The sequence below is a fragment of the Hypoxylon fragiforme genome (genome assembly GCF_022984875.1).
Source record: "Hypoxylon fragiforme strain CBS 206.31 chromosome Unknown GGS25scaffold_9, whole genome shotgun sequence".
Taxonomy (NCBI): Eukaryota; Fungi; Ascomycota; class Sordariomycetes; order Xylariales; family Hypoxylaceae; genus Hypoxylon; species Hypoxylon fragiforme.
The window spans coordinates 668,867-693,000 of record NW_026054764.1 but is presented as its reverse complement, the minus strand read 5'-3'; the positions used below and the strand labels follow the sequence as shown (position 1 = coordinate 693,000).

The window sequence follows — 24,134 nt, the reverse complement described above, 5'->3', positions numbered from 1 at the left end:
CAATCCAAGCTATCATCAGCAGTAACTTAACCTTACCTACCTACCTAGTAGACAGGAGTAGTATAGTAGCAGTACCTAGCGGGGCTAGCGAATTGGTGGAGATAAACTCAAGGTACGCCCTCTAGTAAATGACCAGGAGAAGGGCTGAGATACAGTGTTACCTTCTCGATGCAAGCAATTATCGAAATGAAATTTCTGTCGATTCATATTGTCTTTGGTGACATCAAAGACGCAGGTAGCCGAAGTCAAGCAACAGGCAAAGGTGGGTAACTAATAAGCAAGGGCTTAGTATATAGCTCTACCACAAGTACCTATGGATGCTTTATGCTCTCCCCCTTCCCCCTTTTCCCCCTTTACTTTATTCATTGCCATATACCCTGATCGACTATTGCAAGCAACTTCAACAACCTGAAGGAATTTCAACATCCCCTCTCATCCCTCATTGCAATGAGAGAGTATCATGGATTCTCTTGGTGGTAACATTTTACCCCCCGATCCTCACACCAAAATCTATATTGCTGGAATAGGTATTATCTTATTGGTGGGCTTATGCTTTTCTTCACTACGCTCTAAGAATGCAACGGACAACGAGAACCCTAGTCTCGCGCAGTCCTTGTGGCTATTCTTCTACTCATGTTTCCTTAAACCGCACAATGGCGATGCCAACGGCAACCAGCAGGATGCCCTGGAGAGCTTCTACAAGAAGCAGGCCGGTGTGTACGATACTACGAGGAAGGCCCTGTTAAAGGGCCGCGAGGATATGCTAGCTTTAGCAGCGGCTCAGCTTGCCCACAGAACGGGAAATGGCGATGAGAAGAAGCGTATTTGGGTTGATGTTAGTACATTCCAATACAGATTCAGTCATGAATCATACATGTCATTGACCATCAAGATATGTAGGTTGGTGGAGGGACTGGCTTTAATATCGAGGCCATGTCAAAATTCGTCGACGTAGCCCAGTTCTTCGAAGCTGTTTACCTCGTTGACTTCTCCCCGTCTCTCTGCGAAGTGGCGCGCAAGCGTTTCGAGAGACTCGGGTGGAGCAACGTGAAGGTCATCTGCCAGGACGCGAGGAAATTCCGCCTGGAAGACCATGAGCCGGGAAGACGCCCTTCTGGGTCACCGGATCCGAGTTATTACTATCAGGAAAAGCCCAGACATAGTGGTGCCGACTTGATCACCATGTCTTATAGCTTGTCGATGATCGTGAGTTGAAAAAGGGAAATCGAAATTAATTCCAGGAATCTCGTGCTCACATTTATGCAGCCCGACTATTACTCTGTTATCGACTCGCTACCGTCGCTGTTGGCCCCGAATGGTATCGTGGGCGTGGTTGATTTCTACGTTCAATCTCAAATCGACGTCAACTTCCGAAACTATACCGGCGGTTCCGTCAACCGTCATGTCAATTTCTTTGGCAGGACATTCTGGCGTGCCTGGTTTGACATGGACCGAGTTGCCTTGGAACCCGGCCGACGTGATTACCTCGAGTACTCCTTCGGAACCGTGCTGAATGTCAATAACCGGAATTATGTCCTTGGCGCTATCCCCTATTACATCTGGCTGGGTACTCACAAGCAGTCACCCGCATCTAACCTTCCACATGAACTTGTTGAGAAGGTAGATGCGTTGGTCACCGAGTCACCTTATCTCCATCCCGCCAACCATTCCGCCGCTCTGTCTCGTGCGGTTGACAGGGCTGCGCCAGAGATACGATCTAAGGCTTTCGATGCGGCCATTATCAACATCTCTTCCAATCTGCCGCTCCCGTCCTTCTTTTACCAGAACCACCACTACAGGATCTATTACGATGACCAGCTCAAGAAGCATACTCAGTTCAACGACGAGTACATCTACGCCTTCACATGGGAAGATACCCGCGTGGACCAGCGCATCCTCAAGCTGAGCTCCGACGACGTGGTGCTGGCCATCACCAGCGCCGGCGATAACATTCTCTCGTACGCGCTGCAAAGCCCCGCAAGAATCCACGCCGTCGATCTCAATCCCACGCAAAACCACCTCCTCGAGCTCAAGGTGGCCGCGTACCTGTCGCTCCCCTACGCAGACTTCTGGAAGATCTTCGGCGAGGGCAAGCACCCCGAATTCCGATCCTTGCTCGTTTCTAAGATATCGCCTCACCTGTCCAGCCGCGCGTTCCAGTACTGGCTCAACAACCACCACATCTTCACCAAGTCCAAGGGCGGCTTATACGATACGGGCGGCTCGAAGCACGGGATTCGCATCTTCCGCTGGATCTGCTACGTCTTCGGGTGCCGCTCCGCAGTGCAAGAGCTCCTCGGCGCCAGGACGCTCAACGAGCAGCGCGAGGTGTGGCGGCACAAGATCCGGCCCGCCTTACTCTCACGCCTCGTGTCCAAGTTCGTCGTGAGCCAGGAGGCATTCCTGTGGACAGCTCTCGGGGTTCCAAAAAACCAGCTCGCGATCATCGAGGCCGACCACGCGGAGTCGGACGCCGTGCGGGGGCCCGACGCGCGCGCTCAGAACACGCGCTCGCACGCGATCTGGGAGTACATGGTCAACACGCTGGACGCGATGGTCGAGTCGACGCACATCGCGGCCGACAACCCGTACTACCTCGTCTGCCTCGACGGCCGCTTCACTCCCCGCTGTCATCCGGACTACCTCGCGCCGCAGGCCCACGCGCGGCTCTCACGCCCCGGCGCCTTCGACGGCCTGCGCATCCACACGGACGAGATCGACCAGGTGCTCGCGCGCATCGCGCCCGGCACGCTGACGGTTGCGGTTGTCATGGACAGCATGGACTGGTTCGAGCCCGGCGCCAGCGATGCCGCGGCGCAGATTGCCAAGCTGAATCGTGCGTTGCGACTAGGAGGTCGTGTGATGTTGAGGTCGGCGGGGTTGCGCCCCTGGTACCTTGCCGAGTTCGAGCGCCATGGGTTCGTGGCGAAGTGTGCAGGTGAACGCACGCCTGGCGCTTGCATTGATCGCGTGAACATGTACGCGAGTTGCTGGGTATGCACGAAGCGTGAGGATTTGGTGCCGGGCGTGGTTGGGGCCGAGATCACGGCTTTGCGGATCTGAAAAGGGTTCAAAAAATGTGGGCTTGGTCTTTGGATGATTTTTTTTTAAAACGAAGGCAAGGAAATTCTTTCGTTGTTGTCGCTCATTAGTCCTGTTACATGACATGATGTTTTGCGTCAGGGTAGGTAGGTGAGTTATGCGAGATAGGAACGCCGCATTAGGGGCAAGACGGCGGCCTCCTTTCCTGTGGCCATTAGTGCTGGCTTACCTCGGATTATTTTATCAAAAAAGAAAAGTATAACACGCAATGACAAATTAATATAAATGATTTATTTATCAACATGATATAAGTGATACACCCATACCCGGGTAGGTTGGTAGATGCGCAGTACCTAACCGTCCTTGAAGGATTGTTTCCTGCATGGTAATTAATTCGGCTGCCTAGAGCTGCGGTCGCACTTCCAAACAGCTTATAAGAAAAACGGAGAGCGGATAGGATTCTCCCAGCTACAACCTCTTTCATTCAAGACTTCAATGTGAATGATACCTAATCAGCACTTAATCGGCACAAGAATTACTCACCTACATAGGTCAGGGACTAATAGCTGGTGCTTACCTACCTAGATATGCATTTCTAAATCTAGGTACCACATAAAAAGACAGGCACCTAGCCGACGGACTTGCCGCCATGGCGCCTCTCACAACCGAGCCCGATGCCCTCCGGGTGGTGCTGAATCCCGCGCGTCGCCGGGCCTACTACAACCTCGTCAAGGAAATCATCGGGTACATGCGCTCGCAAATAGAGCTACCTCACGACAGTCCCCTCAGCTCCCCCACTTCTTCGCACGTCCGGTCTCCGCCCGCGTACTCGGAGACATCGCCGAGCCCGGCTCTAATCAGACTGCGGCGGGCGGCGCTGCTGCACTTCGACTCGTGGCGCGACGAGACGCTGGGGAAGCTGCGGGAGGTATTGTCGAAGCCCGACGACCAGGGCGTTGTGGACGCCAGGCGCAAGCGCGGGGATAGGCTCCGGGATGTGCCGCGGGACGGGGAGGATCTTCTTAGCTTTGGCGATGAGAACGGCAGCAACAACAACAATAGCAATAACAGCAACAGTTACTCCTCTACACCCGCCCTACCCCCTCGAACCCCTTCCACCACCACCACCACAACAACCGGCCCCACCGCCCTCCCCACCTTCCAACACCTCTACCACCCTCTCCCGACCCGCCTCTCCACCACCCCCCCGGCCGACCGCAAGGAAACCCTCAGCGCAACCCTGCTCCTCCTCCTCTCCGCGGGCAGCTACTCCGCCTACTCGCGAACACTAATCTGCCACATCTGCTCCGCGCTCGAGCTGCCGCCCGCGTTTCTGGACGCGGAGGAGACGGAGGTCGCGACGACGATGATCGAGACGGCGCGGAAGGCGGCGGCGGCGGAGGCGTTTGCGGGGGCTGCGAGGGGGGAGGGGGGTAGTGGGAGTAATGGTGGTAGTAGTAGTGGTGGTGGTAGTAAAAACACACCAACCCCGCACCCCCTGACGCCCTCGCGCCTCTGGAAAGTCGGCCTGGCCTCCGTCGCGGGCGCCGCCCTCATCGGGGTCACGGGCGGGCTTGCGGCGCCCGCCGTCGCGGGGGTTATCGGGGGCCTGATGGGGACGGTCGGGCTCGGTGGGCTGGCGAGCTTTCTGGGCATCTTTTGGATGAACGGGGCGCTGGTGGGCACGCTGTTCGGCGCGTTTGGGGCCAGGATGACGGGCAGGATGGTCGATCGGTATGCGAAGGAGGTCGAGGATTTCAGGTTTGTGCCGTTGGGGGAGGAGTGGGGGAGGGGGTTTGTGAGGGGTGGTGATGGTGATGGTGATGGTGATAGGGGGGAGGGTGGGAATGGAGGAGGAGAAGGTGGTGATGGGAGTGGGAGTGGTAGTGGTAGTGGCAGCGCGCGCAGCAGGCGCCTGCGCGTCACAATCGGCATCAACGGGTGGCTCGCAACCGAGTCCGACGTGACCAAGCCGTGGCGTGCGCTCGGCGACGAGACCGAAGCCTTCGCACTGCGCTACGAGATGAAGAGCCTGCTCGCGCTCGGGGCGCAGCTCCACGGCTTCGTCGCCGCGACCGCGTGGAGCGCCGTGCGCGCCGAGATCCTGCAGCGCACCGTCCTGGCCACGCTGCAGGGCGCGCTCTGGCCCCTCTTCCTCCTCTCCTCCGCCGCGAGCCTCGACAACCCGTTCAGCCTCGCGCGCAACCGCTCCGAGAAGGCCGGCAAGATCCTCGCCGACGCGCTGATCGACAGGGTGCAGGGCGAGCGGCCGGTGACGCTGATCGGGTACTCGCTGGGCGCGCGCGTCGTCTACTCGTGCCTGCGGGTGCTGGCGGAGCGGAAGGCGTTCGGGCTGGTGGACACGGCGGTGCTGATCGGGGCGCCGGTGCCGTCGAGCGCGGCGCACTGGGCAATGATGCGGACGGTGGTCTCCGGCAGGCTGTTCAACGTGTACAGCGAGAACGACTACATCCTCGGGTTCCTGTACCGCGCCACGAGCATGCAGCTGGGGATCGCGGGCCTGCAGCCGATCGCCGGCGACGTCGGCATCGAGAACGTGGACCTCAGCAACGAGGTCACGGGACACCTGCGGTACCCCGGGCTCACGGCCAAGATCCTCGCGCGGTGCGGGTTCCCCGATGTGAAGGGGGGCGCGGGGGCCATCGAGAAGGACGACGGGAAGATCGAGATCGAGCTGCGCGATAGGGACTGGGCTGAGTCCGGGAACTTGATCGATGTTGAAGATGACGACAAGAAGAAGCCGCCGCAGCCGTCCAGACACCGGTTGCGGGATATGCAGAACGAGAAGTTCGACCCGAGCGTGAAGAACGTCCTGGAGCAGAAGAGCGATGTGAAGGTGAGGGATGCGAAGTTAGGGGGCGCAAGGGATGTCAAAGAGCATGATGGCCAGTTGACTATGACCACGTCTATGCCAAACCTCGACTCCCGAACTAGTCCTAAGACGGAGGCCGCTACTGCGCCGTCTAGGTCCGCCAGTACGAGTAACATGGAAGTCCCGCCTCCGCCTGCATATTCTGTATTCGCGGCCACTAGCCACGGGAATGATGATAATGACGACGACTACGCTTATGATTCGGAAGAGGGAGGTGGCGGGATTACGATGATTAATAACGATTCGGATGGGGAGGAGCTGACTTTTGTAGAGCCTATACGTATTGAAGACGATTGAATGATGGCTCCTTGAATACATACAGCCTGTATAAGTTCCTGTATAAGTTGGTATAAGTTGTATACCAACGGTGGAACCGTCATGTTCATAGTCGTTGGGTACATGGTATCATTCATAGTGCCTCGCCCCCTTTTTACAATTATATACCCTCATTACCTAACATTGAAGATAGTACCCCCATACCTCCATTATGTACCTCCATAGTTAGGGGTTAGTAAAATGTTAGGTAACGTAGGACTACATGCCTCTAAGCTAGTAACATATCTCGCCCGCATTCACGACCGGAATTCCCCACCACATAACGGAACTCTCGGGGTACCATTGCCCATATGACGTCGCTGTCTCTTAATTCGACCTATTTTCTACCTCCTTCACACCTACAAAAACAGCAAGACCTTAAACCCGACGTATATTACTACTACCAATCCACTTACATTCCTACCTAAACAAAAACAAAAAAAATGGTCACCCTCAACCTCGCCTACACCGCGCCCATCAACCCCCCCTCCGCCTCCCCTCCCCTCTCCCTGCCACAAGTCTGGGCCGGGCTGCAGCGCAAGGTCCGCCACGCACCCGAATTCGTCCCGCTCATCACCGAATGCACCGTGCTCTCCTCGACCACCGACGCCGAAACCGGGAATCTCAAGGTCGTGCGCGAGGTACGATTCGACTCCGGCAAGCTGGTCAAGGAGGTGTGCGTGCACTTCGCGCCGTGCCGCGTGGACTTCGAGCAGACGGACGGGAGCACGATCTCGAATATCGCGAGCATGGGCGCCGATGGCGAGCTGCTGTTGACGTACGCGTTCGAGTGGAGGCACCCCGGCGTGGAGGAGGGGAGTGAGGAGGCGAGGGCGTTGGAGGAGAGGAGCTGGAAGGTGAGTTTGATTACCTGCCTACCTACCTACCTACTTAATTTCTTATTTTTATTTTCACCTGCGCTGCGTTTAGTATATCTGGGAGAGGTACTGATATATATTTCTCTCGGTATGATAGACCGCGAAGATGGCTGTGCATGGGAGTATTGACACTATTCGCCGACTAGTAAAGGATGGCAAGATATAGAGATGGTGTAGTGCTTGGCCTTGTCCTTGGTATTTAATTAATTAGGCCTCGAGACTGATAGAAACATTTCCACCATTTCCATTTCCACCACGGCCACTGTAGCCTATGGCATTAATATGGCACGCATGGTATGAATTGACCCCCCTATATTAAGGTGTGGGTACCTCCTATCTAAGCTCACCTGGGCATGGATGTATAATGTCCCTATCTAACCACGACACAAATAAGATATATGTACTTACCTACCGGCATATGAATAGGTAAGAACGAAAACCCCGGATATGCCGGCAGACCCCGCGATCGTATGAGAGATCCAGCCGAAAGAAAGACTTTATGTGGCAGATCCTTCAAGAAGGATTGATTCTAACCTGGCGCTGGCTGGGTTCCGAATCTGGCAAACTCAGGATTCCGGCCCCCGCGATTCGGGTTCCGTGGGCGAGAATAGTAGCGCGGTCAGCCAAGCTATACTACATAGGTTGGCATGCAGTGAAACGGCTGATCCGGGATAAGGAAACGTTTAAAAGGAAGGTAAAAGAAAGATAAATAATCAATCGTAAGCTGCTTCTCAAGCTCTTTTACCTTACCTAGTATATTAGGCAGGCACCGTTTCGATAAAAGTCACTTTACCATAGGTAGTACCTATCATTACCTCGACCTTCACTTAAGCAGAACAACAATAAAAACAAGAAAGGGAACTGCATCAAGAAGGAAAGAAAAAAGACAGGAAAAATGTGGAAAATACCAACCGACGTCCCCCAAACCGCCACCCCCAACGGCCACACCAAGCTTAAGGAAGTCACCTACGACACCCCCTTGGACGAGATATTCAAGTACTGGGACGAAGATGGCGCTGTCATCATCAAGGGCCTGCTCACCCCCTCCGAAACCGCGCAGTTCCACGCCGAGCTGCAAGCGCCGCTTGAACAAGTGCAGCGCGGCTCTCTCTATGCTTCTTTCCACGAGCGACTAGCGGACTTCCACGGCCGTGGCACGAAGCGGGTCGGCGGGCTCGCGAACCACAGCGCCGTGTTCCGGGACCGGCTCGTCGAGAACGACTTCATCCACAAGCTATGCACGCACGTCTACAGCACGGACGGGCACGCCGGCGACTACTGGCTAGGGCAAGGCAGCACGGTGTTCGTTCAGGGCCCGCAGAAGGCGCAGGAGCTGCACCGCGACGCCGAGACGTACCCGCCGTACGTTCTCATGGGCCCCGACGCGACCGAGGGGCTCATCAACTTCCTCATTCCCGTAACGCCGTTCACGGCTGACAACGGCTCCACTGTCGTTATTCCTGGAAGCAACAAGTGGCCCTACGAGCAGCGCGGAAACCCGGAGCAGGCGATCTCCGCGGTCATGGACCCGGGCGACGCGCTATTCATCAGCGGGAAGGTGATCCATGGCGGCGGCGACAACCGGACGACGGAGGAGAGGGGGTGCATCCAGTTCTCGGTTTGTCCGGGCTTCATGACACCGTCGGAGGCGTCGCCGCTGATTCTCGACAAGGAGATCGTGAGGAAGATGTCAAAGCGGGCGCAGCAGTTTTTGGGGTTCAGGTCGCAGTACCCGAGGGGCTCGACGGGGTTGTGGACGAAGGACTACCAGGAACTGGCCATGCATATGCAGTTCGACGACCCCATTCCGCGTGTCAATGTTCTCTACCCATAGGCGACATATTGGGTCGGGTCGACATAGCCCGAGTGTACGTCGTCTCTGTCTAGTAAAGGTATTCAGCTCGAGGCAATTGGAGTGGTAGAAAGAACACGGACCGAAGGTTGTGTGTTGTTGTCATGTAACTTATATGCTCTTGGCATGATTAGAATGCCTTGCCGAGGTTATATCGGAGTATCGTGCCAACATGCAACTGGTCTGTCGTGCAAGACGTATATACCTAGGTAGCCATATTTCAATCACATCCACAACCTGTAGAACATTTGGAGTATTTCCCCTACCCTCGTGTTATCCAACAACCTTGAAGGTCGGCACATCCCAATGTTTTCGAATCTTTACCATTGCTAAGATCGTCCCTGGACTTTGGCAGCGTTCTCTAAGGGGGTATTCAACCTTCAATCCATGTGACAGCCATCTCGCTCGTGTCCCACATCCTTCTAAGCGCTGTAAGCAACGGCTTACCGTAAGATCGTGACTTCAGAGATCGAGTTCAGCCAGGTGGTCTTGGGTGGAGTTGGGTGGATATTCACTCGGCCGCCAAGAGTGAATGAAGGTATGGAACTAAGTTAGTACGGTATATTAGACCGCTATAACTCTTGAAGCTCGGAGTAGATATCGTCAGGAGAAGCTAGAGCCATCAATACGAAAGAGCTCTAAGTATACGACATTTTTCGTCTTTCTAGTCCCTCTATCAACCCATTTTGTGTCTCTACCATCGTATGATCGTTAGATTCAAATTCCGAGATTTATGAGATTGTTAAAGACATTAAGTTAGTCACAGAAGCGTCATAACGCCTACCCATAGAATAGCAGCTGAACAATAGTTCAGTGACCATTTCCCTAGCCTACCTCCATCGTAAAAAAAAAAAAAAAGAGCGTAATTCCAGCCTTGCGTCTGGATTGGCGATATCGAAAAGTGGCTGTGGCAAACAGGACCGTTTGGCCATACCCAAAAGAGCCTTTAAGCCGGTAAATTGGGCTGGACTTCCTGGGCCAACACAAACTATGTACCTGTTACCTGTGCGGGACGAGCCAACCGCGGATCGTTGAAGTGGCCTGGCTAATTTTAACTAGATCAGGTAATTCTCGAGGAGGGTTGAGATCTTGCTTACTGTCAAGGGTCTACCCGGGGGCTAACTAGAACAAAGACGGCTGGCTACATATGTAGGTATGCAGCCTCCATGGTTCTGGGGAGATGTTATAGATCCCCGCACAACAGCAATGTTGATCTGCGTCTTCTAGATTCCACTTCATGACACTTACTTTCGGAGTGCCTAGCCGGCTAAGTGTTGCATGCATATTTGCCTCTTCTCCGTTAGACCTTCGAAGCTCCCTTGAAGCTCATTTATCTGTTCTCTTGAGGCTTTAGGTAGTAGAAGACCTAGTCAACGAGAGTAACTCGGTATCACGGCCACCCGCCTTTAGGCATCGAAGCACACCGTTCAGAGCTTCGTATACTTGTAGGGTCTGGTTTCGAGTAATATTCACGATGTCACTTTCTCGATCCCGGGCTGCCCTGTAAGAATCACACACCTGGTAGGTATCCTGTCGTCCGGAGGCTGGGCAAAATAACCCCAACTACGGTTCCTGTGATATATCGTCTGTACCTACCTACCTGGGTAGAGATATTCTTAGAGGTAGTCAGGATGGATAGTTTTTGGGGGAGGTCTTGTTCATATGGGCTAATAATAGATTAGTGTAGGCATTCTGTGTCTAGTAGACAGAATCTAAAATTCATCCCGTTACAAAGCGAGATGCTCGACCTGCACAGAAGGAAGCTTCTATATGCAATACCACCCACCATCATGCGAGGCACAACATAACAAGGGCGAATCCCATTGGTGCCCGGCTGTCTCCATGTTTTCAGCATAGAAGTACTATAGGCGGTACTGATGCCGTATCCATGATGTTCTAACAAAGTACATGGGTATTGAGTATGCCGGTGAAAGTCTGGGGGAAAGTCTGGGGGAACGGCTAAGGCCGGCATGATGGTGTTGCTGCAGCGGTATTCTCCATGAAGTGATCAGCAGACGCACCGTCGACATAGTAATATGTAGGAAGGTGTGTTTGCATTATTAACATTAGGTAAGTACAATACTAGTAATGGATCAAGTCTAGAAGTTGAAGCCTGTAAACTTTGTTTGAATACTGCTCCAGGTACTGTGTAACTGTGTATATAGGTAAGTACTACTTAGTAGGTGACACAACTGCGTCACACTTTACTTCTGACGTACCTGCCACCCACTTAGTAACTTGGATCATGTTTTATATCGAGGTAGAGTAACCCTAACCCCCGGATGTATGTACGTGATTTACTAATGCACCAACTATTCATTACCGAATATATACTATGTATCTGCTTGGAAACTTACCTAACCTACATGGTACCTGTCCGAGTCACATGTGTTCCGCTAAGGGTTCTAGTTGCATTCTTATGCTGTACTTGAATAGGAAAGTACAACCGTCTTTGGTGGTTAATACCGGTAGTAGGGTAAGGGGGTGGAGCCAGGGTCCTCCCGTATCTACATACGTAGGGTACCCTAGGTACCTTGTACTACTGGTATTAGGTAAATATCTTCAGCAGTGTAGTTTAAATACTTACATAAAGTGGGAACTTTATATTGACAACAATAATAATCGTAAAGTTGATTGCGTAACATTAGGGCCTGGGGATAGTTAGATAACCAGTTGCCCAGTAGTAACTACCTAATCTACATATTAATGTCATCGGTAGTCCCTACACACTATGCTAGTTTCAATGTTAGTGTAGATTGTCCAGGTTATCAACCATGTAGTGCGACGGTGGTACCTGGGATAAAGTACCTATCTGCCATCGGTCCCTCCGTTTACGTACCAGATTTTACAAACCTCAAGTACACCCGCGCATTCAATTGATGCTCTAACGAGTCTAACCTAGTTTCATTTCCCCATTCATTTCCCCGCTACCTAGAATAAGGCCGTCCCTATCAATACCAGCAAGTTCCCTGTCCCAGGTTACAGTAAAGCAACCCTAAGTTCCCTCCTAGCCCTCCTTGACCCTCCCTAACGCCCCCCCTAAGCCTTCTAAGTCCTCTAAAGTCCTCTAACTCCTCCAAGTTTCTCCGAACTCTTATCTTCCATCCACTCGCGTTAGCATACTAGTCGTTACTAACAAGAGATCTTGCGACTCAAATCTCTTTGATACATAGTACACATTGCTACCACAGCATGAAACAGGACATAACAGATTGAGGATGATCCATGAAATCATAGGACGAAGTCAGTCTCGAACAAGGTACTCGTCCGATTGGATGACATACCCCGGATAGGCTCTACTAATCGGCGGATCGAGATGGACAGAAGAGTGGCTTTTCTTATCTCGCCAACCTTTCTCGACTCATTATCATGGCCCAGCCAGGAAACGACGCCGAGCACATATCTTGGCTGCTGCTCGCTGTAGAAGAATGAGTCCCAAATCTTATACGCAGCCTTGAGTCTTGACTAGTACATATTACTACCAGTAATCAAAGCCATCCTTACTTGGTTACTTCACATACCTAACCCTCTACTAGTTACATAGTAGGTATATATAGAAAGGCAAGAGCCTGCTTCTACATCTTGATGCCATATCCCCAGGAACTACTATCGTCAAGTTTGAAGGCAGCCACGCGCCTCTATACCTAACACGCCTCAAAACTACCTATCTACCTAGGCTTACCTACCTAGTACATAAGTGGACAACATGTCGAGGCATACATCCGAGCTCGATGAGAAGAAAGAGCCAGAGCTTGGAGGGCTAGACGACGATACCATTGCCGCAGTTGATCATGGCGTGGAAGTTAATGCTGCTGGTTACAAAGATCAGTTGAAACGACAATATGGCATTTGGGGAATCGTCGGCATTGCGCTTACTGTCGACAATGCTTGGGTAGCCTTGGGCTCTTCCATATCGGTTTCCATCCGTAAGCATCATCTATACTCCGAACCCATCCTTAAACTCGTACCACGTAATCATGCTAACTCGAGTTTGACCACCTAAAGTCAGTGGAGGTCCTCCAGGTCTGATTTTCGGTCTCATGGTAGCAGTTTTCTGGTATTCCTTCGTTGGTCTAAGTCTAGCTGAGGTATGTTGATCTCTTGCCCATCCTTTTCGATTATCGGATCTACCGACACCGCTTAAACCCTAGTCTGAATATAATAATGTTAACCCTCTCTCAGCTTGCCTCGTCCGTCCCTACTGCTGGTGGTGTCTACCATTGGGCAACTATCGCAGCTGGTCCCAGATGGGGAAGAATGGTTGGCTTCTTTACAGGATGGATCAACTTTTATGGCTGGCTTTTTGGGTTGGCGGCACTGATCCAAATCACTGCCAACATCTTGGTCCAGATGTATGCCACATACCATCAGGATACCTATATCCCAGATTCCTGGCACGTCTATGTCACATACGTTGGCGTTCTGTGGATGGCAACTCTATTCGTTATCTTTGCGAATAGGCTTATCCCATACACCCAGAACTGCGGTATGTTCCTCGTTATTGCAGGAGGTATTATTACCATAATTGTTATTTCGGCAATGCGACCTGAAAGCCATGCTTCGAACCATTTCGTATGGAATTCTTTCGAGGAGAATAACTGTAAGTACAACACCTACTGATTCATATAATCCAAAACACCTTCGAGGATCGTTGCAATTGCTAACGCATCTAACTATAGTAACTGGTTGGTCTGGCGGCGTCGCATTTTTCCTGAGCGTACTGAACGGCGCGTTTACTATTGGCACCCCGGATGCCGTCACCCATATCTCAGAAGAATTACCGCGACCAAAGAGAGACTTGCCAATTGCCATTGCACTGCAAATCGGGCTAGGATTCCTCTACGCCTTTTTCTTCGCCATTGCATTATCTTATGCCATCACCGACCTCTCAGCACTACAAGGCGGTATTAATACTTACCCACTCGCGGTCATTTACCAACAGGCTACGGGTAGCCATACTGCGACATTTTGTCTCTTGCTCATCCTATTGCTCAGCAGTCTATGCTGTTGTGTCGGAACAGTCCTTACGAACTCCCGCACTTATTGGGCTTTGGCTCGAGACAATGCTGTACCGTTCTCTGGCCTTTTTGGCCAAGTCAACGAGACACTCAGCTGCCCGGTTTACTCTACCCTGTTCGTATCGGTTGTCGCTACCGCTCTTGGTGCAATCCCACTTGCAAGCTCATCTGCCTTCTTGGCTCTTACCGGATCCTTCATCGTTTTGACAACAGTGTCATATGCGATTCCTTTCACCGCAAATGTGTTAACGGGCCGGAAGTATTTCCCTCCTGGACCATTCAACCTAGGAAAATATGGATATGCAGTTAACATAACTACCGTATTGTTCATTACCTTGTTTGATACCTTTTTCTGCTTTCGTAAGTCTTCTAGATTCATCCACACGCAAGTAACATTGGCTAACTTCTTCATTATAGCCTATGAGATGCCCACGACGGTCGAGGCCATGAATTACAACAGCGTGATACTTGTCGGCACTGTTGGTCTCTCGGCGTTATGGTGGGTCCTACACGGAACACGCCATTACCCAGGACCTAAGGTCATGCAATTGTATATCCACGATGATACAGTCGTACACAACGGAGTCCGCCCAGAGGCGGCTGCTGCGCCGATAGAAAATAGAAACGGAGAGAAAAAAAGTAAATAATCTGGGGAAGGATAAGAAGCAAAAGTTACAAGCTGAAGATGTTGGTCATGGGACTTTCTTCTTCAGGGGCTGAGTTGAGCCAGCCCAGTTCCAGGAAAGGAATAATATGATACCTCATAGAAGTTCGTCATGGCTCGGATAACTCATGACAACTCATTATTTTTATTTTAAATTTTTTAAGAATTCGCTTGCTACAAATAGAACAAGCCTATAAAATCAAGTTACAAAATTCACATGTATAGAGATGGGGAATCTCGGGGAGGGCTGCGCCGACTTCATGCATGCCATATGCGGAAGCACCCCTGAGCCTCATAGTCCAGTGGGAGACAAGCGACTCTCCCTATGCGGAAGCTTCATTGTTCCTTTAACTAGTCCTTAGAAGTCTAGACCCTGTTTGAGTTAAATAACTACAGCAAGGGTTTGTGCATATAAATACAACCCAATAGTTATACCTACACCTGTTTATTGTATTGTACCTACGAAAACACTTACCCAGCCCCTCTCTCAAAATACTTATTCGTAGACTTCCATTTCCCATCACATTCTATTGTGTACTACTAGTAACTGGCATTCGATATATCCGTTCTTCACATTGCCATGTGGAGAATCCATGCGATGATCTCTGGTATTCGCTCGATCTCTCGTCGCATCGCACCTGAGAATATGAGTCGAGTTACACTATGTGGGTAGAAGCGATGAGCATTAATAGGTATGTACGTGATTAGCAAGCTGGGGTAGGTGGTATTGCCAATTGGATTAAAATCGCGTTTTGCTCCGGGTTTAGGTATTGATGGAGCACGACGATCCGCCTTGATCAAAGCAACCACCATTACACCGAAGCTCAGTTAATGGCTCGCTTCCCGAGTGCCCAGCCCAGCGGGTCGTGTCGTGCATGAATCATTCGATATGCCCGTAGACATATAAATACGCCCCTGCCTGGGGCGGTCGTCGTATTTGCCTTTATCAAGCTATCTAGCTACAGCTACCTAGTATTGAAGACAATTCCATCGCTAGGAATCTACATAGGTTCGAAGAATACCTACCTAGGTACCCATGGTCAAAATGAAGTATCTCATACCCGGGCTCCTCTCCCTCGTCGGAGCAGTGCTAGCCAGCACGATCCCCAGCAGCAGCAGCAGCACCGGCGCAACAACCAGCGCCTCCGCGGCAGACTTCCCCAAGACCGACGGCTTGCTCTTCAACATCGACGGCGAGACCAAGTACTTCGCGGGGACGAACAGCTACTGGATCAGCTTCCTGACGAACAACGCCGACGTCGACAAGACGCTGGACGAGCTCGCGGAGTCCGGTCACAAGATCCTGCGCGTCTGGGGCTTCAACGACGTCACGGCACAACCCGGCAGCGGCACGGTCTATTTCCAGTACCTGTCGGCCAAGGGGTCGACGATCAACACCGGCGCCAACGGCCTGCAGCGCCTCGATTACGTGGTTTCGGCCGCGGAGAAGAGGGGGATTAAGTTGATTATTAATTTCGTGAATAACTGGAGTGATTATGGGGGCATGCCGGCTGTAAATTCTCGACCCCCCTTCCCCCCCCCTAAATATCCCCATCATAAAATGGCCATGACCGCCTGACTATCATCACAGTACGTAACCGCCTTCGGCGGCAGCCAAACAACCTGGTACACCAACAGCGCCGCACAGACCCAATACCGCGCGTACATCAGCGCCGTCGTCACGCGGTACTCCGCCTCGCCCGCGATCTTCGCCTGGGAGCTCGCCAACGAGCCGCGGTGCAACGGGTGCCCCACGTCCGTCATCACGTCCTGGGCCACCTCCACCGCCGCGTACGTCAAGTCGCTCGACCCGGCGCACATGGTCGCGCTCGGCGACGAGGGGTTCGGCCTGCAGGGCGACGACGGCTCGTACCCGTACCAGTTCGGCGAAGGGCTGGACTTCGCCGCGAATCTCAAGATCCGGGACCTGGACTTCGGCACCTTCCACCTGTACCCGAGCTCCTGGGGCACGAGCTACGAGTGGGGGAACCCCTGGGTGCAGGCGCATGGGGCGGCGTGCGCGGCGGCCGGGAAGCCGTGCTTGTTTGAGGAGTGTGCGTACCTATTCATTCTTCCTTCCTTCCTTCCTTCCTTCTTTCCTTAAACCCTTCCCTTACCTATCTATCTATCTATCTACCTCCGCAAAAGACTACCTGGGAAAGAGAAAAAAAAGGAGTACTAACGAGGAGAAACAACACAAAGACGGCTCGACGAGCGACCACTGCGGCATCGAGGGCAAGTGGCAGAAGACGGCGCTGGCGACCAAGGGGTTGGCGGCTGACTTGTTCTGGCAGCTGGGGACGACGCTGAGCACGGGGCAGACACACAACGATGGGTTTACCATATACACGGGCTCGTCGGAGTGGACGTGTTTGGTTACGGATCATGTTTCTGCTATTTAGGTAAATAGGGGGGAGGGGCTCCTCCTAACCTTAGGTAGGTAGGTATCGTCTAAGCGTCCATACGAGTACCTATACCAATTCTACCTTTGACAGCTCATCGCTGAGCTAAAAGTATGTGTAAGGGCCACCTTGCCTAATAGGTAACTCCATAATGTCTTGTCTGTCTTGATGAGATACGCAATGTAAAGAAGATGACGATAAAAGAGTATATACTCGCATGCTTGCTATTCTTCATAGTATAACGTATACACATCATCATTAGTAGTTTATTTTCCCGCGTTTTATTTATAACTCTTGGAAGGGATATCGTTAGAAACATCCGAACGCCAACGCCAACCAGAAGCCTATATTGCAAAGCCATGACGTTCTACCCAATCCACCACCCTTAGTATTAGTACCCACCGACCTGGTCATCATGTCATTAATGCGTTTCGGAGCGTGTACCTTCCATATCGCCATTTTTCTGCTGCCCAGCCGGTGTCCTAGGCTGGAACCCTAGCCTCTGCAAAAGCTTGAACGTAGCTTTATTTTCGACGCGGCGAATCTCTTCCCTCTGTTTCTCCTTCTCGAGGACGTTTCTTTCCTTTGCCGCGCTCTTGCTAGTATCGAGTTTGGCCTCCTCTATCTTCTTTGCCTCCTCTGGATCTAGTAGCTTCTTCTTTTGGTGCATGAGCCTCTGCATGACCTCTTTGCCTTTCTTCTTGGTCTTGACGTAGGCCTCCAAGCCCACGAGCACTGCATAGCTCTTGCTAATGCTGACGTGTGACATGTCAACCCCTTCATCCTCTAGACTATGTACAAAAGCGCGAAAATTGGAGGCAGGGGGTCGGTAGTGTCCCGAGAGAGGGGAGAGGCTAGATAATCGACCGTTCTTGATCTTAATCAGCCCGGCCGCGGAGATACGGGACCCTTGCAAGAATGAGCTATGCTGGAAGGCGCCGCTGCTCTTGATGCCAACGTATAGTCGAAACGACGTATCAGCGACGAAGATCCACGTGTTCTTGCGCACAGTTTTCCGGAGCAGCTTATTGAAAATCGTTGCAGCGGATACATGCTGAAATTTCTTAACACCCTTGGCAGAGTCAAAATCAGGATTCGCGTATTTGGCCGCCATAGCAGCTTCTAGTTCCGACTCGCGAGAAGACATCGAGGAAGACGAATGTGAAGATGACGAGGAAGATGGGCCCCGGTGAGTATGTGGAGGATGTGGTTGGGCAGGTGAACTCGCGCTGGGCTTAGCTTGAACGTGGGACTCGACGTCGGGAGCGAAGGCCGGGGTAGGGTCGTCAAGTGGCACCACGCCGTGAATACTGTCCTTCCAGTTCTCTGTAGTGTCGATTCTTACGCCATCCTTTGCCCATACTAGACGACCTTCTACGTCAACTTTTACCAGATAGTATTGCCTTTCCTCTCGACTTAGATATCGGACCTGCTCACGATCCAGCCTTTCCCTGGGACAAGCAAGTAGTTCTATGTGTCTGCCCTCGCCGTAATCTAGCCAGTAAAAGAAATTCTCATGGGTGTCAGATTTCTTCCATTCTTCGTGATATACTCTCAGGTTCGATCCATAACGATGCTTGAGGTCTACCATTTCCAAGAAGTACTGTAGCCCCATCATCTGCGCGTGTTTTCGTCGCTTTTCCTGCGCCTTTAATCGTTTTCTTTTTGCCTCTTCTCTCTTTTCCGGGCTCATCCCCTGCAAGTCGTCGTCGTTCAGGGATGGCAAACTACTGCCCCCTGAATGGTCAGAGTCCTCGTCTCCACCAGCCCTTCGAGCTATCGTTGCGGCCTTGATCCAATTTCTCCTTGCGGAGGATCGGCTACTACTAGGTCGCCTCTGTCCATCCGTATTTTCGTCTCCGGCATTGGACAACCGGTCCTCTCGTGCGCGTGGCGTGTTCAGATCTTTCCACCGTGCATCTCTGATGGCGTGTGTCCACCTAGTCCTTGAGTCTAGCTCTAGCCCCTGTATTTCTCTGCGCACACGATATCCGCGATAAGTCCGTTGGATTACAGTGGCCGCCTTCGATCTAATAGAAGTTTGCATGGCATCTCCCCTGTCTGTAGACATTGCATCCTTATTATTCATATTCGGCCCAGAGTGCGACCTTGAGTATGTTGTAGAGAATGAAAGGCTGTGCCCTAATACCGAGAGGTGTTTTCCTATTCGTTCTTCCTCATCGGCCTTGGCTTGCATGAAATCTTGTCTTGCCTCTATGCTCCGCCGAGCTGTTGTCACACCCTTGCGTCGTAGTTCTTGGATACGGCGCTTATGCTCTTTCTCCCTCTCTTCCTGTACGCTTGCTAGTCGTTTAAATTCCTCTCCAGATGGTGGCTTTAAAGAGTCTAGGTATTCTTGGTGGGTCTTGTGTGAGGTAGAAGTATCGGAGGAAGGTTTAGTTGCCCTAGGCGGAGCGGGCGACGATGGTGGGGTTAGCGGGAGAGATCCGGGGTTTGAAGTGGGATTTTGCGGGATTGACGACGATCGTCTATGCGAAGGCGATGGTAATGTCGTAGTCCGATCTGCAAGCTGTCTTTCGGCCATCTTATTGCCACTTTTCAGTCATTAAGTCACTAAAGACGATGTCTACCTATGAATGAGTATCAAGGAAGGAACCTGAAGCAAAAACATGTGAGGATTCCACGTCAATGATGCCATTACATGGCTGTTGAAAGGCGGATGGGTCGAAAATCGACAACATTGAGTAAATTCAGGTTAAGGGATGTGCTAAGCACCGGTATTTATTACATCCATATAAATACCTAAGTAGATATATATTTGCAAATAGAATGTGAACAGTGTCCATTGTAATGTAATACAATGCCACAATCCCAAATCCCATACTTGTACTTGTACCGTCTTGATCCAAAGAGTGCAAAGTGCACATGTGTGCCGTGTAACCTTGAACCAGACATACACAGTACATAGTATATAGTACTTGTACCTAAGGGTCTAACTAAGCAGCCTGTCACCAATGCTGTTTGTGACTCTCTGTCTGTCTACTATGTAAGCAACTGCAGCCGGAAAGCTTTGATCAGAATGACGCAATGGCCTATATCTTGAACGGTTAAACGGCATATTATGGAAGTGCCATAAACATGATCGAACTGCGCTAGAACCTATATTTGTGTAACAAGCGGCTGAGGAGGAAGGAGATACCTAGTTAACCTAGTAAAATCTACATAATCAACGTGTACAGGCGAATCTCTATTGGCTACCGAAGTATACCTAATATTAGTAACCTTCAATGTTGCATTGGCATTTTAGAGCAGCCACGTCTAAACACAGCCGACCGGTAATCGGGCACGCACGTAGGGTAGATAAATATGTAAATACAATGTATGCGGACAGGACGGGCAGTCACGGACTACTACATATAATGTTATATATATCATGTTGATACTTCAAAGGTGCTTGCGCTTACATATGTAGCCCTCAAACGTTCTTCCCCGCATACACCAATGATGTATGCATGTAACCGTACCTGTCTATGAGCCAAAACCACAGCTAGAGCGATGAGAGAGGGGTACATGCATACGCCACGGTGAGCCTTTTGAAAGGTTACGAAAGGAGAGACAATTAATGGTTCAGACTCTTATCTATTATGACCTAACCTGAATTAATACCTAGATAGTCTTCTTGATATTCAGCCCTACCGTTCTTCTTTCAAGATATGTAGCATCGACGAGTTGAACTAAACTGGTATTTGCTCAGACTTAGGCAATTTGGTAACCTAGATACATACCTGAATTTTAGAGTATGTCTATTTTTTTCAACGTTAGTTCAACGTTAGTTCAGCATTGGTTTTCCTTCTATGTCGATAAAGTCAACGGTGTAAGATTTTAGAATCATTTACATTTTATTTGCATCCCCTGCATTAATGAATATCTACCTAAGTACTACCTAGTATGTAGTAGACTGTAGTAGGTATATACATATGAAGTACATACTCCGTGCCTTAGGTAACAATATCAATCCATGATGTGAATAATGCTGGACGGCACAGTTTTTTAACATGATTTTACATACGGTGAGTATCTGCAAAACCGAAGCATGCCTGCCTGGCAGTGTCTATTAGTACCTTAGGTACAATACCTACTGAACAACACAAGCACTGTAAAGGCACAGCAATAGCGCATCCATGGATGTGCACAGCGCGACGCACCTGCAAAAATAGCCCTGAATGATCAATCATTCATCAATTGATGACAACAACGCCCTAGAGAAAGTTCGACTTGGTAAATTCAAGCAACTGTTTTGTCAATGCGCATTTGTTAAATACTACATTTATGTACTATTTACCATATCGGCAATTGAATAACAACTATCGACAATTGACAATCGAAATTCGACAATCGACATTTCAACCTTTGTCCTGTACCACCAGCGACCGCAATGTCAATCACTACCACTGATGGCTACTTCATCGCGACGACCTGAAGCGCTTCAGCGCTCTCAAAAATACTCGGGCTATCAGCGACGCGCACCGCACGAACAAGAAGAGCGACGACAAAAACAGACAGACAATTCGGGCATTATTAATGCTGGTTTGAATGCTAATATTGTCGCTACAAAACATGCGACTTCGCATGTCATCACGACTCAAATTAGAACGAGGAATTCGCAGAACATCCTCCAACAACCTAGTCCTCCTCGAATGAAACGACCACTCGATCCTATTGTCAATAATTACGATCCTTCCAAGACCAAAAGAACTAGAATTACTGTTGAAATTGTGTCGAGACCCGCTCCTCCTGCTGGTCCCCTGAAATCCATCACCGTGAAGCCGCAACAGCTCCCTACGAACGAATCCTCGGTCGCATCAACAAATTCTCCTCCCTCGCCTCCCCTTTCAGTTCCTCCTACTCGACAAAAACCCTCCAAGACGGCGACAGCAGCAGAATCAAGCATTAAAAAACACAAAGAAAAAGAAATTAATGGAATCAAACATGAATTGGATAGGTTGCAGCCAAATGCAGCTGACACCAATTCGGCAACAGAGCCATCCGGTCGCAAGTTGCGGTCACAAGAGGCGACTCGCTTCAAAAGTGAATTATCGGCATATTTCCCAGATTATGACGAAGTAATCGGGAATGATCCTAAAGAGCAACGTACGTTATCTTACCATCACATCAATCTCATCTAGTACCACCGTCTATTACATTCATACAACTCCATTGCCTTGAATGCATTCTGATTACTTCTATTATTGCTTAAAATGTTATTATTATGTTACTAATTGAATATCTATATATATAGATATCCTTAACCTTGATACCCCTATCGTCTTTGTCGATACCAATCCCCTCTCGGATAACGCATACCAGTTATCACAGCCCCCAATACCCGCGCCAAACACAGCGCTAAGCTCAGACAGCTCAGGCCTCTCACCCCACTTACCTACAGTGCGTACGTACGGTGACAATCTGTTCTCAGACCTACATGACTCACAACGCATCGACTTTTCCTTTCTCGAGGCACAGTACCACAAGAACCCTATTCAGGATTCTTTACCTGATTTGTTTTTCGGCCCTTCACACAAAAAAGCCGAAAGGCTTGAGAAATCAATTCGAAATACAGAGAAAGGTCGCGCCCAGCATGAAAAGGACCAAATTATTCGGCTGCTCAATGAGTTGCAAGGTCCTGATTGGCTGAGAACGATGGGAGTTAGTGGAGTTACAGAAAGTCGTAAAAAGACCTTTGAGCCTGCACGAGATCACTTCATTAAGGGTTGTCAAGCGATCTTGGAGAAATTCCGCATATGGAGCCAAGAAGAAAAAAAGCGGAAGCTCGAGAGGGAACGCGCCTTGGCGGAAGAGGCGGAGCAAGAAGAAGCAGATGAAGAAGATGAAGAAGAAGATGACCAATTAGAAGAAGAAGAAGAGGACGAGGACGAGGACGAGGAAGAAGAAGAGGAAGATGAAGAGGAAGAGGAAGAGGAGGACGAGGAGAAAGTAGATGAAGATGAAGAAGTTGTAGAAGAAGAGGATGAGGAAGAAGAAGATGATGGAGATGAAGATGTGGATATGATTGATGCCGAAGCAGGACATACCATATCTGATGATGTCAGCGATGGCAACCCTCCAGATTACAGCGATGTTGACGCATCCGCGAGACAGCTTCATGACGAAGCGCTAGCACGTGCGAAATACACCGCTTCGAGCTCCAAGAAATTTCGAGGTGATCCTTCGCTGAAATCTCCTGAGCCATTGGTAGAAAAGGAGTTCACCTCATTCTTCGACAAGAAACATCAGCGCGATGCAGCTCTCAACAAAACTCGGCGCAGAGGAAGAACAGTTGTGGCTTGGGGCCATCCCGTACCAGATATGTTGGAGGCAGAGTTTGACTTACCTGAAGAGTACCGGGACACGGAAACATTGAGAGCATATGAGAGACAGAAGAGGCGAGAGAGACGCCAACGTCAACACTGATTTGGTTCGATCTCTTTACTGTACTGCGGTCCAGAGTTGCAAGTGCCCGGCCAACAGAGAGATTCTTGCAAACTATGATGTAGCTTTGGGAATCCGGGCCCTGACTGCTTTCGAATCCATATCTTGTACAACACGGACATACATGTAATCTTGAAGCTAAGTTCAAAGTTATGTACGTCTCTATTGCTCGGGTTGGAAGCTATTCATGAACTAGCACTTTCGATAAACCCTACTCAATGAGCTCGCATTCAACCTCATGCTGTAATATTTAATTCAGTAAACACTTTTACAATTTACCTTGACGGGCAAGTTTCTTTGCTTGGTAAATGATAGCAAACTCCTGTTAGTATTGTGAAAGTCAATTATAATGGCAAGTGACTGTAGTAAATGTTGACGGTAAAATGTATAAATTCAACGAGTGATGTGCAACTACATTATAAGTGCATACTATTAATATCCTTTCATGAAGAGTTGTGCTCAGTAATGGTAAAGACTAAAGTCGAACAGGTGTCGAGACATCCTGACACCTGAAAGGAGATTAGCGCATTATCTCATCAATTGCCGGCGGCACCTGCTCAGCAGCAGCTACATATGTAGTTAGTTACAGTTTTAAGTTCTGGCAAGGCTAGTGCCCTATC

General features: G+C 50.3%; 7 protein-coding genes across 7 annotated transcripts; all 7 read left to right on the top strand.

Annotated features, from left to right (window-relative positions):
* The first annotated feature begins 83 nt into the window (after positions 1 to 83).
* On the top strand, positions 84 to 3,377 carry GGS25DRAFT_442500 (uncharacterized protein). Its single transcript, XM_049258747.1, has 3 exons — positions 84 to 835; positions 901 to 1,206; positions 1,267 to 3,377. Exons 1-3 carry the CDS (start codon positions 461 to 463, stop codon positions 3,061 to 3,063), a joined length of 2,478 nt encoding a protein of 825 aa, XP_049112852.1. The 5' UTR covers positions 84 to 460; the 3' UTR covers positions 3,064 to 3,377.
* On the top strand, positions 3,337 to 6,498 carry GGS25DRAFT_442490 (DUF726-domain-containing protein). Its single transcript, XM_049258746.1, has 2 exons — positions 3,337 to 4,868; positions 4,905 to 6,498. Exons 1-2 carry the CDS (start codon positions 3,692 to 3,694, stop codon positions 6,230 to 6,232), a joined length of 2,505 nt encoding a protein of 834 aa, XP_049112851.1. The 5' UTR covers positions 3,337 to 3,691; the 3' UTR covers positions 6,233 to 6,498.
* GGS25DRAFT_442699 (DUF1857-domain-containing protein) lies at positions 6,422 to 7,656 on the top strand. Its single transcript, XM_049258750.1, has 3 exons — positions 6,422 to 7,107; positions 7,226 to 7,422; positions 7,523 to 7,656. Exons 1-2 carry the CDS (start codon positions 6,694 to 6,696, stop codon positions 7,292 to 7,294), a joined length of 483 nt encoding a protein of 160 aa, XP_049112850.1. The 5' UTR covers positions 6,422 to 6,693; the 3' UTR covers positions 7,295 to 7,422; positions 7,523 to 7,656.
* GGS25DRAFT_442584 (PhyH-domain-containing protein) lies at positions 7,641 to 9,290 on the top strand. The gene has a single exon (XM_049258749.1). It carries the CDS (start codon positions 8,024 to 8,026, stop codon positions 8,960 to 8,962), a length of 939 nt encoding a protein of 312 aa, XP_049112849.1. The 5' UTR covers positions 7,641 to 8,023; the 3' UTR covers positions 8,963 to 9,290.
* Positions 9,291 to 12,273: 2,983 nt separating this feature from the next.
* GGS25DRAFT_442474 (amino acid transporter) lies at positions 12,274 to 15,084 on the top strand. The gene is made up of 4 exons (XM_049258745.1): positions 12,274 to 12,906; positions 12,986 to 13,068; positions 13,163 to 13,580; positions 13,660 to 15,084. The coding sequence occupies exons 1-4, from the start codon at positions 12,687 to 12,689 to the stop codon at positions 14,643 to 14,645; spliced, it is 1,707 nt and encodes a 568-aa protein (XP_049112848.1). The 5' UTR covers positions 12,274 to 12,686; the 3' UTR covers positions 14,646 to 15,084.
* Positions 15,085 to 15,642: 558 nt separating this feature from the next.
* GGS25DRAFT_534493 (glycoside hydrolase family 5 protein) lies at positions 15,643 to 17,073 on the top strand. The gene is made up of 3 exons (XM_049265774.1): positions 15,643 to 16,175; positions 16,254 to 16,716; positions 16,865 to 17,073. Exons 1-3 carry the CDS (start codon positions 15,699 to 15,701, stop codon positions 17,062 to 17,064), a joined length of 1,140 nt encoding a protein of 379 aa, XP_049112847.1. The 5' UTR covers positions 15,643 to 15,698; the 3' UTR covers positions 17,065 to 17,073.
* Positions 17,074 to 20,950: 3,877 nt separating this feature from the next.
* Positions 20,951 to 23,973, top strand: GGS25DRAFT_506257 (something about silencing, SAS, complex subunit 4-domain-containing protein). Its single transcript, XM_049262296.1, has 2 exons — positions 20,951 to 22,176; positions 22,325 to 23,973. The coding sequence occupies exons 1-2, from the start codon at positions 21,480 to 21,482 to the stop codon at positions 23,494 to 23,496; spliced, it is 1,869 nt and encodes a 622-aa protein (XP_049112846.1). The 5' UTR covers positions 20,951 to 21,479; the 3' UTR covers positions 23,497 to 23,973.
* Positions 23,974 to 24,134: the final 161 nt, after the last annotated feature.